The 19,655-nt window shown below is 47.9% G+C and overlaps 1 protein-coding gene across 2 annotated transcripts; it reads right to left on the reverse strand.

Moving 5' to 3' along the window:
- Positions 1–1,360: 1,360 nt before the first annotated feature.
- On the reverse strand, positions 1,361–15,860 carry LOC142819111 (CMRF35-like molecule 6). 2 transcript variants are annotated; one of them, XM_089771915.1, is made up of 4 exons: positions 15,223–15,860; positions 12,663–12,807; positions 12,116–12,244; positions 1,361–2,488 (listed from the first exon to the last, which is right to left on the reverse strand). In XM_089771915.1, the coding sequence occupies exons 1-4, from the start codon at positions 15,728–15,730 to the stop codon at positions 2,461–2,463; spliced, it is 810 nt and encodes a 269-aa protein (XP_089628041.1). In that variant the 5' UTR covers positions 15,731–15,860; the 3' UTR covers positions 1,361–2,460. The 2 variants fall into 2 exon arrangements, with proteins under 2 accessions (XP_089628041.1, XP_075759844.2); XM_075903729.2 differs by lacking the exon at positions 1,361–2,488 and adding an exon at positions 10,610–10,894.
- Positions 15,861–19,655: the final 3,795 nt, after the last annotated feature.

Below are 19,655 nucleotides of genomic sequence, written 5' to 3' on the forward strand. Positions count from 1 at the left end.
TCAAGCATTCAGAAATCACATGTAGGTCTGCAGCAACCATCGGCTTAGCTTTAAAATCTCAAGAAGTCCTGTTTTAAAAGCTATTGTTTGAATCCGGTGGGTGCACTTGGCTCGTCTTTTCAAACTTTTCTCTGCTGCCATGCGCCTGGGAACATTTTTTCTGTTTCTAAGGAAAGTGAAGATCCTCCCATAATCCTGATCATCCGGGAACTGAAGCTTTACCAAAGCACGGATCAGTGTAAGGCTCTCACTAAAATCACGAGAGCTGGTAACACTGCAGGCATCCGGGTGGATCTGGCGGGAGCGGTGCAGGCAGGGGGCTTAGCACGGGGGTGGGCAGGGAACGAATTTAAAGGAGAGTGGAGTTCCTATGGGGCAAGTGGGGAGATGGAGAAGATTCCTCCCCTTTCCTCCCTCTGGCATCCTGACTCGGTGTGGGATTAATGCAGGTGCTAGTGTGTGTGAGGGGACTACTCCCCCTAGTGGTGCACATGGTAGAGATGAGAACAGGGAGAAAAGCCACAAGGCACATGGGTTATGTCTACACTGCGGAGCTATTTCAGGATACCTATTCAGCATCTTAAGAGCAAACCTGTTATATTGAAATATAATGGGCTCGCCATTCTGACATCCCTGTAAACCTCATTGCACGAGGGTTAAGGGACATTTCAGAATAGGGCCTTATTTCGAAATGACCTCGAAATAAACTACGCAATTGGCGTAGTGCAAATAATGTCGTTTATTTTGAGGTAAGGGTGCTGGGTAGATGCACCCAAGGGGAAATATGTCAATTACAAGGAGGGTGAAGAAATATAGGAAAATCTCCAAGTATGGAGATAGGAATATACCACTTGCTCACCCCAACTTAGCCTCTTTCCCTCCTACTGCTGTGTGTGGGAGGATGGAAGTGACCATGAGTCCAGCTGAGGGGTGAAATGGCTCAGGTAAAGGACATGAAGGGAAAACCATGAACTCCTCTGCTGGAAGAAGCAGAAATTGCCCTAGGGAAAGGGCAGCTGCGCCACCCTCACCATCGCTCCTTTCTCACGACAGCTTTTGCCTCTTTTCTTTAAAATGCCTCCAAAGCCCATGGCCTCCATCTGGGCCAGTCACACATTTCCTGCTGGACGTGGCAGTTCCTTCAGCTTTTCGGAAACCCGAACATTTCATGTTCCATGCTGGGTGTCTTAGAGCCTTTGGCTCTGTTCTCCCCTTGCCCCTTCCACACACTTGACCAACCAGAGGGGGAAATGGAGCAGAAAGGGAGCAAGGAGCTTTTGGGGCAGCTTCTGAGACCTTTCCTGAGTAGTCTCCAAGACAGGGGTGAGTGAAAAGAGGTCAAGGACTGGACAGAGTTCTCCAGGATTGGACCTGAAAGGCCGCCAGACACTTAATTTACCTGCATGTCTGCAGATACTCAGATAACTAAAGTATCTAGTGACCTGCCAGTGGCCAGATGTGTCCAGCCCATGGGCTGCCTATTGCCCGTCCTGGCTCCTGGACCTGACCCACTTGGTTCCCACAAGAACTCAGCTTGACTCTGAATGCATCACTGACATTTCTTTATTGGCATAAAATCAAACCACACCTGAGCTGATCAGGCTCAAGTCCAGAGGGAGGGTACATGTATGGGATATACCGCACATCCCCTGTACAGAATCAATAATCAGCTTATATACACTCTGACATTAAATACTACTCGTTAACAGATCAGATCACACACTAATTTTTGTAGCCAATTCCTGTCTAGATCACAAGCTGTTCACATGCTGGAAGCAATCCTATGTTGCTTACAGTTCTACTGTCTCTTTTCCACTAGCTGCATCTTTTACATATTTACTATTCTACTGTCAATTCATGCTTTGTCCATATCCTTCCCCAGAACAGTCTGACTCGGACTACAATCCAGTGTATGGCAATTTTGGTCACTGTAATGTTCCAGTAATTAAAGGTAAAATATTGTGTGTGCTTATCTAAACACAAAGAAATAATCTATCCAGGGCATTTTCCATAAACTAAAAATACAACCAAACTTGTACAAATGCAAAGTTGGGAGCTCAAAAATTGACCAGATTAGCTTCAACCTTATTTCATAGTGTAGATGTGCCCCAGAAGCCTGAGAAATTACATGACTTTGCAAAGTTAACAGGTCTGGGATAGCTGAAATTAAAGGAGAGAGGGAATTCCTCTGGGGGACAGCTCGTGGCAGTTCCCTCATTTGACTTAATGTTACGATGACCGTGTCTCCACTACACCAATGAATTGACACTGAGGCGATTGTTCCTCTGGGCCATCAATTTCTTGCATCTGCTGAAGACGCGATAAATCAATCTCTGAGTGTGCCCCCATTGGCACCGGTATTCGACCAAGATGAGAAGAGTGGCCGGCATAGATGGGAATGCAACCCCAGTCAATCTTACCAGACGAAAAATGCCACGGTGAGTATGGAACTTCACTACATTATTTGTGTAGCTGAAGTAGATGGATGCTGGAGGGGGTGGAAGGCAGACAAGGCCCTATGACTATGTAGAGTCCCACTTACTCAGGGGCAGCCTCTGTCCCAGCTGGCTCTCACCCTGAGGTTTGGGTCACTTGACAGAGGCTACGTCTACACTAGCAAGTGAAGTCAACAAAACTTACAACACCCCAAAATTGACAAAACAGTTGCTCCCTCTGTCAACAGATCTTGTCCACGCTGGGGGTATCATCGACAGTTTGAGCAATGCACGGCAGGTATGCACAGGGCTTTCTCCAGGCAGATTCAGGGCCCCTCCTGCTCCAGGCCTTCTTCCCAATGCACCCCTTTCCCTAAGCCCCGCCCTTTCTCTGCCCATGGCTTATCTTTTCCTGCCCCTTTTCTGCCCATCCTGCCCTTTCTACTCCTATTGGTCCCCTTCTTGGGAACCCCCTCCCCTGAGTCACACAACCTGGGGGATTCCTGGGGGAGGAGGGGCTCACACAGGGTAGCAGCAGGGCCTGGATCAGGCTGCTACATCACTCTGTTTCCTGTGGCTCCTGCCACTGTGGAGGGGGGGGGGCACCCCTGTGGCCAGACCAAGGTTGAGGCAACAACCACAGGACCATCAAAGCACAGGCCTGGGGCGGCTGCCCTGAACCATCCTATGGACAGGATAACTCTGCGTATAGATCCCATGGTGCAGTGCGGTGGGACGGCAGAGCTGATCTCTGCATATCTTGGGATTCCCTATGAGTTCCCTACGAGTTCTCCCGCAGCCTCCTCAGCTGGAGGGACAGCCCTGAGCTCCCTGTGCTGAGGAATGTCAAAGCAGCACAGCAGCCTTTTCCCCTCCCCCTCCAGCAGCAGTCTGCCTGCTGCTGTTTCTAGTGCAGGGCAGAACAGGAGCAGTGCAATGGTTTGCTCTTTGTTCTTGGAACAAGAGTAGCTCACTCAGCTGACAGAGCTTTGAAAGGGGAGGGGGACATGCCTACAAGGCGGCAGAGATCCAAACCCGGAGTGCATCAGTCAGGTCAGGCATTGTGGGAAACTGGAGGAAGCCAGTTCTGTCCACAAAACAAACAGCAGGGTCCAATAAAGGCAGGAGAAGTGAAAAAAATTCTCTCATAAGGTGGAAGTTGTTGCCAAAACTGGGAGTTTCCCCCAACAAATTCGCATTGCAGTGTGTACACAGGCATTGTTTTCTTGTTGTTCAAGAGAGGACGGAGAACAATCCAAAGGAGAGTGTCACCCCATAGTGAGAGTGTTACATGGTCTCACTGTGTCTGTCTGGGCACCAACTCCTGGCAGGTCCTCCGGTACCTCACCCAGATGGCAGCACAGACTATGCATAGGAAGACGAGGCCCTTCAATAAGCCCAGGAGCAGGATAAGGATGGTGAATCTGTGCAGTGGAAATACAATAGAAACACTAAAACTCTGTAGATTTGACCGGACGCCTCCAATAAAACATTCCAGGGCGGCTCTCAGGCTGAAGACGTGTCCAGAATTTCATTGTAGAAGATGCAACACACCGAGCCCAGTTCCCCTCCCTGCCTTTATATGGAACCTCAGCACCTCCCTAGGGGATTCATTCTTGCTGTTCTATAACCCCATGTGACAGGACCCGGACAGCCCCCGGCCAGAGCTACTCTGTGTCTAGAATGGCCATTTCCCTACGTATGGGTCCAGCCCCACTGCACCTCCTGGTTCGTGCTAAGAAAAGCGATGTTCCTTTTTCCATGGGACGTTATCACCCAGGACATCACTGCTCTTTGTGCCTCGGCAGATGGATCCTGCCTGGGCATTGGGAGCAGTGGCCAGAGAGACACAGGCAGGAGCAGTGGTACTCACTGTGCAGAATTGGTGTCTGCACTAGAAGAGAAGCTGGATGCAGTGTTTGTGGAGGAAGGCGAATCTGGCTGCTTTGTCGTTCCTGCAGTTGAGATTGGGGAAGAAGCAGCTGTAGATGCAAACAGACATCCAGGCTGCTTTACAAATCTACTCTGCCCAAAATGTTTGGTGCACGTCTGATTGTTTATGAAGTTCCTGCAGGGTCAGAACCTTCAGGCTTAAGTTTCACGCTTAAGAAATTTTTTGCCTTCTCTTTGCAGATAAAACAGAAACCTTCCTGAATAACCAGAAGGTGGATCAAGACACTGAAGCCTTCAAGTGAAGGTAGCTCTTCTAAATACTCCCTGGGCTCTATCAACTTTTGTTTCCAGCCATCTGGATAGCACTTGGCAGGGTGGATTGTCCCTGCTTGACTCCTATTACAGGCAGGCTGGGCATGCCAAATAACGCATGTGCACCTTGTTAGGTGTGCTGTAAAAGGTGTTTGTAGGCTCCATTGTCAGCTGGGTCAGCATCACTCACTCCATTCTGTTCATAATTTAGTGATACCTCCCAGCTCAGTTATTTAAACAAAGCCACATGGCTCTGTCTTCATTTAATCACAGGAGGGAAGATGAAGGCGTAAAAACACTGAGAATTTTAGGAATAAAAAAACCTTCCTTCCCTGAAAACAGGAAAAATCACCAAGTGACAAAAAATCACTTACCCGTCACAGCCATTGCAAATCACAGTCAGTGAAAATCGAGAAAAGGGACACGTCTGAACGTCACTGACATGACACTGCCCACATCGTAAATAAAGCACATTTCATCACAATGTAACAACCCTCACTCTGAGTCCAAATGAGAATTTTTTTGCACCAATAATCTCAGCATAGGAACCTTTGGAAAAGAAAACTGCTCCCCTGCACTGCGCTGGAATAAGGGGCAAGAGATGTCAGTTGCTTGCAGGAGCACTTTCATTTTAAGTGAGTTTTTAAAAAAAGCTGCCCTGGAAGGCCTCAGTGTCCTGAATTCCATTGAGTTTATTCAGGGCAGGTTTCTGTTTCATTTGCAAAGAGGTGGCAAAACTTGAACTGAGGTCTCTGCTGCTGTTGGCTGCACCCTTCCCCCAACGCCACCCCTCAAAATATTTGGGATACCTGGCTACAGTAAAGGGGGGATGGGGATGGAGACTGGCAGCTGCCACCTCCCCTCCTGCTCTGTCTATCCTGCTCCTCCCACCTCTCTTCCTCTTTCATCCCGTCTCCTCCTCTCCCTGGGTATGTCTACACTACCCTCCTAGTTCGAACTAGCGGAGTAATGTATGCATACCGCACTTGCAAATGAAGCCCGGGATTTGAATTTCCCGGACTTCATTTGCATAAGCGGGGCGCCGCCATTTTTAAATCCCCGCTCATTCGAACCCCGTGCCACGTGGCTACACGTGGCACGAACTAGGTAGTTCGAACTAGGCTTCCTAGTCCGAACTGCCGTTACTCCTCATTCCACGTTACTCCTCATTCTAGCGCAGACGAGGAGTAACGGTAGTTCAAACTAGGAAGCCTAGTTCGAACTACCTAGTTCGTGCCGCGTGTAGCTTGGTGTTGGGTGCTCTCTTCTTCTCAGTCCTTCCCCAGGCCACTTGATGGCCCCTCCCCCAGCCCATTCCAAACAGACCCTCCTGGTTCCACCTCACCCCACCTTTACCAGCTGCCACCCCTCAGGTTCTGCTGCTTGGTGCTGACTCTGCAGCCATTGCCCCCTGCTCTCTCTTTGTGTTCCTCATCTCCAGAGCCCTCCGGCTCTCCCTTTCTGTCCCCTCTGGTTTCCGGTTAATATCAATCACCCTGTGCCCTCTGTGGTGCTCCTCTGTGTCTTTGTCTCGTGGGGTGGGACCCAGGCCCCAAGCCTTGTTCTCCAGGCCATGCCGAGGACTCAGCGCTGCAGCACCATATGCACCGGCGCCTTAGGGCACCGCAACTTTCTGCACTCAGGCTGCGTGTCTGTGACTGTGAGTGCGTTTTCACCCCCCTGAGCTGGAAAGTTACAGCAAAACTTGCCAGTGCACACAAGCCCTTGGAGCGAACCACCACCACAAACCTAGTACCCACGATATCTTCACCGCAGGTGCAGATTTCAAGTCTTGACTTCCCTGCCCAGTTGCTAAGTTCTGTGGTAGGCTGCAGCCACTGCAGGTGCCTACCTGGGGCTTCCCAGCTTTGCTGTGGAAGTTGGCAGAGCTTGTAAACTGTGCAAGCAGGGAACTTCCAGCAAACTCACAGCACCCACACCCTTCTCCCCTGGGAAGAGAATTCAAATCGAAACAGGGATCCTCCAATGGCCCAGGTTTCCTCTGCACATGACTCCCTCCCGGGCAGGGGCACAGAGTTATGTGGACCGATGGTGCCCAGATCCCATGAACATTCTTGGCCTGGGGGCCCTGTTCCAGCAAAGTTTGGGGCTCTGTCTCTCCCACAGGCCTGCCTGCCACCCCCATACACCTTCCCCAATGTCTTTCCCCCACAGATTGCTACCCCTGGGCAATTTAAAAGGGCCCACTGCCACTGCCAGAGCAGGGAGCCCCAGGTTAATGCTGCCCCCTTCCCCTCCACACCCCATCTTTCCCCCAATCACTGCTGGAGCTTAACCCCTCTCTGCTCCTGCACCCAAACTCCCTCCCAGAGCCTGTACCCTGCACATCAATTCCTTGCCCGAGCCCAGAGCCTGCAGGAGCACTCAAGTTCCCTCCCGGAGCCTTAGGGAGCGGTGCTGGACGTGGTCTTGGCACCACCAAAAATGTCAAACATGCCACCTCTGCTCCCTGAGAACGCCAGGCTCCTGTGAGCCCTTGTGTTCTCTGGGGCCCTCCTTTCAGACCAGTCGGAGGGGAAACCTGCAGGCGCAGGAGCCAGTTCTGTAATGGGAAGTTTCTACCTCGCCGAGCTGCCCACTTCCCTTTGAAGAGGCGGGTGTTTCACCAGGTGAGGAAGTTGCTCGACATCCATTCCCCATGGGGGTGTTTACTGTTCACATTAAGGGGAGCGGGTCACAGCGTGAATGTGACTCTTAGCAGAGGCTGATAAAAAAGCTTTGACCCAACTACACAGATTGGCTGATGGCAGAGCCCTGAACAATGTTGCTCATTGCTACACAGCCTAAGGCTGGGTCACCAAGTGCCTTTAGACTCCTGCGGCTGCCCTGTGCCAGCTGCCTAAGCTAAGGGCCTGGGCTCCAGGGTGTGTAATTGCAAGGTAGACATGCTGGGACCCTCCCGTCTTGTAGAGTCCTAGAACTCTGGCTGAAGGCCAAGCCTGAACTCTGGAGCTGCAGTTACAGGCCCTTAGCCTGGGCCCTGTGAGTCAAAGTCAGCTGGCACTAGGGTTGCCAAATGGTTTCACCAAAAATACTGGACCCTCCCCCCACAAAAAAGTGCCCAAAAAATTTTGTTGAAAGCAGTCACAGCCCCTTTAATTGTTGAGCTGCTCCCCTACCCCTTCCCCCACCCCCGCCACCTGTCCTGGCGCCAAGCAGGAAAAAGCAATATTTTCTCAATTTCAGTACCAGATACCTGGCGACCCTAGCGGGCACAGACCAGCTACAGGTTTTTATTTCCAGTATAAACAGTGGTTCTCAGTCTGCGGGTTGCTTGTGGCCCAATCAGCACAATGCCGGGGTTGTATGACATCCTCATAGCCATACACGTAGCTTATCTAGTGGGTGCATGTGGCTCACATCACTCGCAGAGAGCTGCATATGCAGCCACAGTGGTAAATAGGTTGAGAACCGCTGATGGAAACATACCCACTGAGCCTTCGGCTGTTGGGGAGTCTCCACCCCTTATTATTGCCTAGGGCAGCTCTGAGGTTGTCCCCGCACAAGCATCCAGAAGTCACATGTCAGTCTGCAGCAACCACGAGCTTAGCTTTCAAATCTTGAGAGTGTTTGATTATTTACAGATGCCTTTTTAAATGCTGTATTTTTAAAAATCTTTAAAAAATCTTCTGTTGCTTGAAACCGGAGGGTGCACTTGGCTTGTCTTTTAAACTTTACTCTGCTGCCTGGAAACTTTTTCTAAGGAAAGCTCAGCTCCACCCATAATTCTGATAATCCAGTAGCTGGGGCTTTAAACAAAGCACCGATCAGCGTACAACTCACACTAAAATCACAAGAGCTGGTAACATTGCAGGCAACCAAGTGGATCCTACGGGAGTGGTGAAGGCAGGGGATTAGCATGAAGGTGCTATGGGTGCTGAGTTTAAAGGAGAGTGGAGTGCCTGTGGGCCAAGTAGGGAGAAGGAGCGATTCCCCTCTCTCTCCTTCCAGCTTCCTCTCTACACTACCAAGTTATTTCAAAATAATAACTTCCGAAATAACTATTTTGAAATAAGCTTATTCCTCTTCACAGGCAGGAGTTGTTACAGGCAGTCCCCGGGTTACACACAAGATAGGAACTGTAGGTTTGTTCTTAAGTTGAATTTGTATGTAAGTAGGAACTGGTACATATTGTAGGGGAAACTCTAGCCAACCATTTCTCCAGAGCTCAGTTTTATTCTCCCACACCTCACTTCCCTCAGTCCTTTATTCTCAAGCTGAGGTGTCTGCTGAGAAAAGCCGCTTCGTGTCTCCCTGGTCTGCTGGGGGGGGGGGGGAGGAAGCAGCTAGTGCGGGGTTGCCTCACCCCGTTTGTAAGTAGGGATCTGATGTAAGTCAGATCCATGAAATCCAGGGACTGCCTGTATTTCGAAATAACAGGCTTGGTAGTGTGGACACTCATCTTGTTATTTCAAAATAACTTCCCAGTGTAGACACGCGCTCACTGTGGGGTTAATGCAGGTGCTTGGTTTTGTGGGGGGAGGGGAGGAGCTCCCCCTAGTGGTGCATGAGGTAGACATGAGGACTGGGAGGGACTTGATCTCATGTCTCTATGGCCTTGTCTCCGCTACACCAAGGATGAACGCTGCAGAGATTGATTCATTGGGCCACCGATTTCTCACATCTGTTGAAAACGTGATAAATCAATCTTCGTGTGCTCCCATCGATGCCGTATTCCACCAGGATGAGGAGAGTAGTTGGCATTGATGGGAGAGCAGCCATTGCCAACCTAACTGGATGCAAGATGCCGCAATGAGTACATAGACTTCAGCTATGCTATTTGCCTAGCTGAAGTAGATTGTATGAGGGGAGGATAGTTCATTTGGGGCAGCCTGTGTTATTGCTGGCTCTGATCCTGTGATTTGCATCACTGACGGAGTCTATGTCTATTCTACCAAGTTCAGTCGACAAAATGTTCTACACCCAAACATGGACAAAACAGAAATGGCCACACAGTGTTCACTTGCTCCCCCTGTCAACAGATCATGTCCCCGCTGGGGGTATCATCATTGACGGCGTGAGCAATGCATGGTGGGTATGCACCGGGCCTTCTCCAGGCAGATGCAGGGCCTGGGGCAACCCCTCCTGCTTTGGGCCTTGCTCCCATTTCACCCCCTTCCCTAAGCCCCACCCTTGCCCTGCCCCTGACTCATCTTTTCCTGCTCCTGTTTCACCCGTCCTGCACTTTGAACTCCCATTGGTCCCCTCCTTTGAAAACCATGCCCTGAGTTACACAACCTGGGGAATACGGGGGCACCTATCAAGGAGAGGCAACAGGGCTGGGCGATGGTGGTGGAGTGGAACATGCTGGAGTATCACTCTGTTTTCCATGGCTCCTGCCACTGCGGTGAATGTGTGGGTCACCCCTGCTGCCAGACCCAGGCAGAGGCACCTACTGCTGGGTCATACAAAGTAGGGATCTAGAGCGGACGCACGGAGCCATCCGATGGACGGGGTGGGTCTGGGTATAGATCCCATGGTGCAGTGCGGTGGGATGGCAGAGCTGATCTCTGCATATCTTGGGATTCCCTCCCAGTTCTCCCGGAGCATCCTCAGCTGGTGGGAGCAGCCCTGAGCTCTCCCAGCTGAGAAATGTCAAAGCAGCACAGCCGCATGTGCCCCTCCCCCTGCAGCAGCAGTCTGCCAGCTGCTGTGTTTCTAGTGCAGGGCAGAACAGGAGCAGTCCAATGAGTAGCTCACTCAGCTGCCAGGTACGTCCCAGAGCTCTGAAAGGGGAGGGGAGCTCACCTGCTGGGCAGCAGAGCTCCAGACCCCGAGCACAGCAACAGGGCAGGCATTGTGGGATACTGGTGGAAGCCAATTGTGGCAATAAAACAAACAGCAGGATCCACACTGGCTCTTTGTCCATGATTAAGGGAAGAGAAAATACTCTCCCACAGGGTGGAAGGTGTCACTGAAAATGGGATTTGGCTCTAGGCTCTCCAATCCTTTTATTTTAGGACAAGGGCTTTTTTACCTGGTTTTCATAGAATTTTTGTCTCACTGGCAAAATTGTCCTTCCTGGGGGCATTTCTCTTTGATCCTCAAGCGATACAAACCTAACTCTGGGAAACAGAGACAGACACCTCCAGCAGACTCCATACTCTCGGGGAAATAGCTTCACTTGAGAGGAGAAGAAAACGAGATTCTTTGCATAGAATGCTTTGCCCAAAGCTGGAAACCAGCCTTCTTCTGCTACGTCTGGTTCTGCTTGCAAAGAGGCAGTTCATGAGCTGCAACAAAACCCACAGAAGCCCCCCAGGACAGAATGAGAAAGACTTGAGGTCAGTAATATTTTGCTCACTCCCATCAGGGAGTGAGTCTGGTTCTAGGAATCCCTCCCTGATCAGGAATTTTGAGCAGTGATGGCTCCTTCTTCCCACTCAAACTCATCCCAGTTATGTATAAGGGTTTGTCAAAATGTGGCCAGACTAGTACAGCAGAGGGCCACAAGGGGGCACAAGTGAGGCAGCCAGGCAGGAGAGGAAGCAGGCTCAGTAGACCACAGGACACATAGGGTAAGTCTACACAGCAGTTATTGTAGAATAACTGACGTTATTTCAAAATAACAAAGAGCGCATCTACACAGCAAGCCATTATTTTGAAATTAATTCAAGCTGGAGAATTTCTTATTCCAACTTCTGTACCCATCAATTCACGAAGAGTAAGAGAAGTCGAAGGAAGAGCGCTCTTCCTTCAACTTCCTGCTGTGTAGACAGCACCAAAAGCCGAATTAAGGTATTTCGACTTCAGCTAAGCAATTGACACGGCTGCAGTTGTGTAGCTTAATTTGAGTTTTGCCCTGCAGTGTAGACATGCTCATAGGTGCTATACAATGGGGAAGGGGTGGATTGTTGGCTCCACTTCCCTCCATGAACCTGGCAGCTTGGTTGTACTGATGTAAAATGATGCTGAACGAGTTTTTGAGCTGGGGAACAGAGCTGCACCCTCCCCTGCTGCTGTAAGCATCCAGTACTGCCTCCTAGTGCTGAGGCTGGCTGCCAGGAGCCAAGTGGGCCCAGCAGACAGGTCCTTGTGCCCAGCAATTGGCATCCTGCACATAGGTCAGGTGGCTGGGAGCTCACATCTGGGCCTAGTGGCTAGCAGGACCGTGGGAGGCCAAGACACTGGAGAATGAGAGTGCAGGCTGGGTACGTCCAAAACGTGGGGTACTACAGCACCCCGTACATCTCTCCTGTCCATGCCTAGGCTGATGTACCACTAGAAATACTCCGCACCAGTGGAACTGACCGTTTCCTCCATCTCTGAAGCAGGAGGGAGAATGGAAGGGACATTGTAAATTGGTCTGTCACTATATTTCATCCCCCCCCCCCCCACTGCCTCCCATTCCGGAAATTGAACAATTCACGGCGCATTACTTAGGTCACAATACAGCTAGGATTGAGCACCCCAATGGAGTGTCACCCCACAGTGTGGGTGTAGCATGTTCTCACCGTGTTCGTCTGGACACCATCTCCCTGCGGCTTTTCCGGTCCCGCATGCTCCCCCAGGTGGCAGCACAGATTATGCCCAGGAAAACGAGGCCCTTCGATAAGCCCAGGAGCAGGATAAGGATGGTGAATCTGTGCAGTGGAAATACAATAGAAACACTGAAGCTCTGTAGATTTCACCAGACGCCTCCAATAAAACATTCTGCGGTGGCTCTCAGGCTGAAGACGTGCCCAGAGTTTCATTACAGAAATGCAACACCCAGCCCAGCTCCCCTCCCTACCCTTATATGGAATCCCAGCATCTCCCTATGGGATTCATTCCTGCTGTTCTACAGTCTCATGCGACAGGACCCAGACAGCCCCTTGCCAGAGCTACTCTGCATCTAGAGTGGCCATTTCCCTACATATTCACCTCCAGGTTCTTGCAGAGAAAAGCAACGTTCCTTTTTCCATGGGACGTTATCACCCAGCATGTCACTCCTCTTTGGATCCTGCTTGGGCACTGGGAGAAGTGGCCAGACAGACAAGGGGCGGGAGCAGTGGCACTCACCGTCTAGGGGTGGTGTCTGCGCTAGCGGAAAAAGTAGATTCAGTCGTTGTTGGAGAAGGTGAATCTGGCTGCTTTGTTATTTGTAGTGTCTCTATAGTTGGGCTTTGGGGTGGAACATCTGTAATTGGGCTTCTGGGAGAAACATCTGTAGATAACGACAGAGCCAGCCCACTTTACAAATCCACCCAGCCTCCCATGTTTGGCACAATCTGATTGTTCATGAAGTTCTTGCTTTGTCAGAACATTCACCCTTAAGTTTTTGCCACTTTCATGCCGATAAAACAGAAACCTGCCTCAGATAACTGGAGCACATATGAAGACAATGAGGCCTTCCAGTGCATGTAGCTCTGTTAAAAACTCCCTGGACTATGTTAGCTTCAGGGCATTTGTACCCAGCCATCTGTAGCACGTGGTAGGGTGTCTTGTCCCTGCTCTTGAACTGTGAGAGCTTTATCTTGACTCCAATTGTGGGCAGGCCGTGCATGCATGTGTGGCTGACAGTAGCAAATGACAAACGTGCATCTTATTAGTAGGAATATGAAAGTGTAACCATGTGGACAGTTACATGCAGGCTCCCAGTACGTGCAGGAACTAGCTTAATATCAGCTCCCTGTATACACTGGGCCCTGGGGAGCCGACTGCTGCCCTGCCCTCAATCGTTGAAATTCTCAGCTGTTACACAGTCACTTAATTAAACACATTTTAACATCTCTACTTGTCAGGTGTGTGTTAAATGGGGCAGGTGTTTGTAGGCTCCACTATCAGCTGCACCAGCAACACTCACTCGATTCATTTCATAGTCTAGTGCAGTGCTCACCAACCTTTTTCATCCCAAAATCACTTTTTGAGTTTACCTGCAACCCAAGATCTACCCCAAGATACTGTTGTAGAATAAACCGTCTGTTTTTCATTTAAACTAGATACACCTAAAATCAAGTATTTATAATGATACATTTTGTCCTCTACTCACCATGCCTCACCTGTGACTGCACATTATCTACCAGTGCCCCCACAGAGCAAAGGGGGGAAGCTCTCCACCATCACGCATCGTGCCCTGTTCACAGCAGCGTTCCACCCACCAAGGGTGCCCCAGCAGGGTGAGCCTCACCGTGCCCTGGCTCCAGCCGGAGCAAAGGGGGGCAGCTGGCCCAGTGTTCCTTCTAAGATTTTCCATCCATGAGTGGACTAAGTTTTGTCTTGTGCCTCAAGATTGAGGCCATGTGTGCTTGTTCATATGAGTGCTACCATTGCACCTATCAGTTACTAACCCAACACACACTCACACTCACACACACACACACACACACACGTTATGGAAGAAAGAATACTAACACAGCCCTTTCCCAATATCAAAGAATAAAAAGAGCTGGTACAGCAGCACTTTTACCCACACATCTTTATAACGATGGCTGACCCTAAGTGCCAATGTCCTGTCCTGTCTTTGTCCAGCAATCTGCTTATTGACCAGCCCTGCGCTATGTGATTTGTCACCACACACAACACAGGAGGCCTTACAGTCATTCTGAAGGAAATGGGGGCTTCCTAACAAATGAGCCAGTAAACAATGAATTGTGATGGTTGCAGTAGGTACAAGAACAATCCCATTTACACTTTTTAACTGTAAAAAATGTAGCTAAGGTGGGATTGCTGAAACATGGAAGGAGAAGATGGAACTAAACATCGCTAAACTACAGAAGTTATCAAAGCTCAGGCCAAAGGAGATCTCAGCTGGAAAAAACAAACAAACCTTAGTCAAAGCTTAAATATGAGAATGAATAACAGTTTAGAAATGTAAACAACTTTCCTTACATTTGTTCATAATTTGCAATTTATAAATATTCCCCCCCCCCTCCTCCCAAAGCTCTTTAAAAATCTAAAATCATTTTAAAAACAAAAGAGTCTCTTGATCTCTGTTCTGGTTATTCAGGGCAGGTTTCTGTTTTATCTGTTGGAAGTGGCAAAACATTTCTTCATGATGAAACTTAAACTGAGGTCTCTGCTGCTCTTGGCTGCATCCTTCCTCCATCCCCACCCGCTAAATATTTGGGATACCTGGGTACAGTAAAGGGCGGATGGGTATGGAGGAGCTGCCACCTCTCCTCCTGTTCTATCTACCCTGCACCTCCCCTTCCCTCTTTCTCTCGCATCCTTTCTCCTGCCTTATGCATCAGGGCTGCGCCCCTGCCCAGTTCTGCTCCCTGTGGAAACGCCCGCACCTTGTCTCGGCTCAGCCAGTGACTGGCGGGGGCTGAGCCCAGGGACCTCAGTAGTGGGAGTGACCGGCCGTTGTCCCAAGGGGGCGCTGTGGGGCTGGCAGGGACTGGACGGTGCTGAGCAAAGGTGCTGTGGGGCGCAGCGGGGGGGCTCGATGGCTGGAGTACAGCAGGGGCAGCGCCCTCCCTCTGATCCCTCACAGCTCTGGGCCCAGCCCCTGAGCGGGGGGGCTGTGGGGTCTGGGTCACAGCAGATCTGCCCTTCACCCTCCTGCCGCCCCAAGGCAGCGCCGGCCGCGCCCGACCCCGGCAGCCCTGACACTGGCGGGGGCAGCGCAGGGATTTACCTGGGGAGACGGAGACTGACACAGTGTGCGTGGGATCAAACTGCAGAGCCCTCTCTACCCCGCAGAGGTAAGTGCCGGCGTCGGCCAGTGTCAGGTTCTTCATGGTCACGGTGAACACGCGCCGGGTGCGATTGTCTCGGATGGAGAATCTGCCCCGAGTCACCTCGGCCTCCGACCCTGCTGTGGTCTCAACTATGCGACCGTCGGAACAGAACCACGTTCCTAGCCACGTTTCTCGCCCCGTTCCTTCCCGGCACCAGAACTTCGAATTCTCCTCATCACCCTTCTCATACCCGCACTCCACAGTCACCGACCCGCCCGGGCGGCCGCGCACTGACCCGGGGCCCGTCACTGCCCAGCAGCCTGCGAGAGACAGAGACAGTGAGACTCGGGCACCCTTCCGGCTGCCAGCAGCAATGCCATGTCCCCAGTGCCCGGAGACGGGGCGATGCTTCAGTGTCTGGAAGGACAGGCAGGGGGTCAGTGTCTGCAGCATCTGGGTTTCCATGGTTACCCGTCCAAAAACCTGACTTCTTAACGCTGTGCCCTGGGAAGGAGAGCAAGTGCCACTCTCCCCTGGGCCTGGCTGGGAGCAGGTGCGGGCAGCTCTGCTCTCAGCAGGTTAATGAATCCGTGTAAAAGAGGGGCCTTGAAATGAGTCTTGATTCTCTTTGCTCCACTCTGGTTGGGCTGAGAGAGGACGCCACAGTGAATTATAGTTTTGACTAGTAAGATTTCCAGTAGTAACATTTCCTACAGCAAACATTCTGCTTCAACAAAGTATTTGGATTTTTTAATTGGGGATATTGACACGACAAGTTCAATTTCATACCGACTTTTGAAAATGAAATACTTGTTTTCTTTTTCACCTAAAATGTCAGTTTGTTTTGGTTTTCCAGTTCAGGCTCCTAGTTTGGTTGCTCTGTTCTCCAGAGACTATCCAACGTGCAACATGCCAGGAGACCTCATCAATATAAACCGGACTAGTTTGATACTTTGTAAAACACAGTTTGGAAGGTGTTAATTAGGCTGAGCTAGTTTGTTTGATCTCACATACTATCTGTAAATGCTAATCTAGACAAGGGATCGGAAAAGAGCAACACCTCCATCCTGAAAGGTTTACTCCTGTGCTTCAGGGCCCTCAGACTGGTTTCATGGGGACTCATCCTTAATGTAAATTGGTTGGATTAATCATGAATATGAAGGATGGGCAAGTATTTACAATATTTGGCTCCAAATTGGTATTTTTGATTCACTTTTGCTACAGTTATTGTTTGATTATTTTATTTAAAAAAGCTGACTTTGAATGTCACTTAAAAATACTAAGTAGACAATGGACAACCTCAAAAAAACTTGTATCAAATACTTCATGATGTCCCTGATAGCAAGGTTTCAGTAGGGTTTACAATACAGTATCCCCTCTTATTTTTACATGTTCATCGCTAGAGCTGCTCTAATAGTTTGATGTGAATAATATTTGTTGAAATTGTTAGTAATTTTTCAGCAAAGAATTGTAATAAATAATGTTTTCCATTGTTTGACCATCTGTGCTAAATTCTCCCTTTGAACTTAAGTTTTCCTTACTTAGACTTTACAGATCACTTTCTCTGCAAAGAAATGAGTCTGCTGACACAGATTCTGTGTTGAAAGCTTCTCTATCCTGCACACTTTGAAAGTTCCATCTCCCATGAGAGTTACTTAGACCCAGGCCTAGAGCATACCTGAGACTTTCAAGATCAGTTGGTGAAGCTGGCAAAACCTTTGACCTCTGAAAATCCAGGAGTTGTATGATCTGCAAAAAGCCCATGTCATTCTCACCTGGGAAAAGACTCCAAAGTAAAACAGAGAAAAGCTTCATGATCTGGATTCCATCAGCAGGTGAATCTATTCTCCAGAAATTCTAATTTCTTGAAGAGATCAGTCAGGGTCCCTCTTTCTTAATTGTGGGAGTTGAAAATGAAACCCCAGCACTCACTGACCAGATCTATGACCTGACGTTTCTCAATCTCCCAGCTGACCACTTCCCTTTGCAAAGCTGGGTGTTCATTGCAGAAAGAAGCTGCTCAGTTAACACTCTCTGATGATTGGTGATTGCTACTTTTAAAAAGGAGAAGCATGGTTAAAGGAAATGTCGCTATCACACAGGATTAGGGAACAGCTGGGCCACACTTCTCATCATGTGTTTATTGACTGCCATGCTTAGACTTTGTCTGACTCTACACTGAGGTTTAGCAGCTGGCACAGCTACAGAGATTAGAGCTGAATTGGTGCAAACCTCGTATTGCCAATGTCAAGCATTCAAAAGTCACGTGCGGATCTTTGTCTTCATCTTCTGGTTTAGGACCTTTAAACTTGGTGATGTTTTCAAACTTCTCTCCACAACTGTATGTTCCTTTTAGATAAGGTGACCAGACGTCCTCCTTTGAGCCCCCCTTTTGTGGGGCTTGTCCTCCCCAATAATTATGTCCTCCTTTTGTCCTCCTTTGAAAAAAATTGTCCTTCTTGACCTACTTTGCCAAAAAAATATATCCTGCTGTTTTTTAAAGTATCATTATACCGCAACTGAACCCGTTAAAAGGCTAAATATACAGTAAAAGTACATTTAGAGGGTATTTATGGAATGTTATTGTTTATTTTGAGTCATTTTAAGATAATGTCAGTGTGATTTTTTAGTTGACACAATTAACCCTAAAAATGTCGAAGAAAGGAAAATGCCATTTCAACGAGAATTTAAAAAAGGAATTTCCTTTCATCAGAATTGTGGATGAAACAAGAGATGATTCATTAGTGAAGTGTACTGTCTGTTCGGTGGAATTCAGTGTGGCAGGAGGTGGCCAATCCAGCATAACGAAGCATGTTTCATCAAACAAACATCAACATTCTTTAACATAGACATCAATGTCCCAGAAAGTTACAGACTTCTTAGGAAGTACATCATTTGGAGAAGACAAAAAGAATTTAGCTGCTGCCGAAGGTCTGACTGCGTACCACACTGTGATGCCCAATCAAAGTTTTCGGAGCATGGACTGTATATCAAAACTGAATAGAGTACTTTATAATAAAAAATTCTATTGTGCCAGAATTAAAGGAGAGGCTATTATTCACAACGTTTTTCAAACTTACGCACAAGAGAATTTGAAGAAAGCTTTAGATGACGCTAAATTAGTTACACTTCTTTCAGATGTTTAAACCACAAAAATACAAAGTTGTATCCGATGTTAGTTCGTTACTTCAGTTTTGAAAAGGGTATTCAAATCAAAGTTTTGAATTTGGAAGCAATTGATGGTGAGACATCTGAAATAATATCCAATCATATCAAAAAATTAGTGGATAATCATAATTTGAATGATAAAGTTATTGCGATGTGTGCCAATAACACAAATACTAATTTTGGTGGTGTAAATCGCAAGGCGATAATAATGTTCATAAGAAAGTGATGTATTTACATGGGAAAATGATTATTGGAATCGGTTGCAATGCCCATATTGTATCTAATGCCATCAATACAGCATCAAGCTTAATGTCCATCGATGTTGAAGTTGTGATACCTCAAATTTATTTACATTTTGAACGATTCACTATAAGAGTTATATTATTAAAGACTTTTTGCAAAGAAGCCTCAGTTGAATATAAAAAACTGTTGGGACTTTCGAAAACAAGTTGGTTAGCTTTAATGCCAGCGATTGAACAAGTGCTGCATTTTTTCAAGCCTTTAAAATCATATTTTCTAAGTTTTGAATAATATCCACTGATCTTGAAAAGCTTTTTTAAGAATGAATCTGCTGAAGAAACTCTGTATTTTGTTCACAATCAAGCAACTTTGTTCCAGTCAGTAATAAAAAGTATTGAAAAAGAGCATATAACTTCTACAGAAGTGGAATTGCATATTAAACAATTAAAGGAGCAACTTCAATCACGTCTTGAGTCCAACTTCCTTCCATTGGTTGTAATTAATAATTTAAACGAATTAAAAGAGAGCGAACTGGGAATGAAGAAAGACTATATGAGGGAGGCGATGAGCTTTTATAAAAATGCTCTTGAATATCTAGAAAATTGGACTAAGCATGATGAACCAGTATAAATGTTTGATTGGTTTCTGCTGAATGAAGAAATTCAATGGAATAAAATCCTTGAAACAATTTTATTCGTTAAAGAAAAATTTAGCATCACAATATATGACAATTTATTATTCGATGAAGTACGAAGAATTAACAATATAATAAAAGACAATGAATGGACTGAATGCGAAATTGATAACAAATTGATAGAGATATTTAATTTCTTAAAAGAGAGACAAATATTGATGTTTTTAATGTTATATGATTGTTTTTGTTAAGTTTGTTTGTCTTATAAGACAACTAATATCGTGATAATTTATTTATATGATTATTTATATACACATACAAGTATGTTTTTTGTGTCAACTCAGTGTC

This window comes from Pelodiscus sinensis, chromosome 20 (genome assembly GCF_052426305.1).
Source record: "Pelodiscus sinensis isolate ZL-2025 chromosome 20, ASM5242630v1, whole genome shotgun sequence".
Lineage (NCBI taxonomy): Eukaryota > Metazoa > Chordata > Testudines > Trionychidae > Pelodiscus > Pelodiscus sinensis.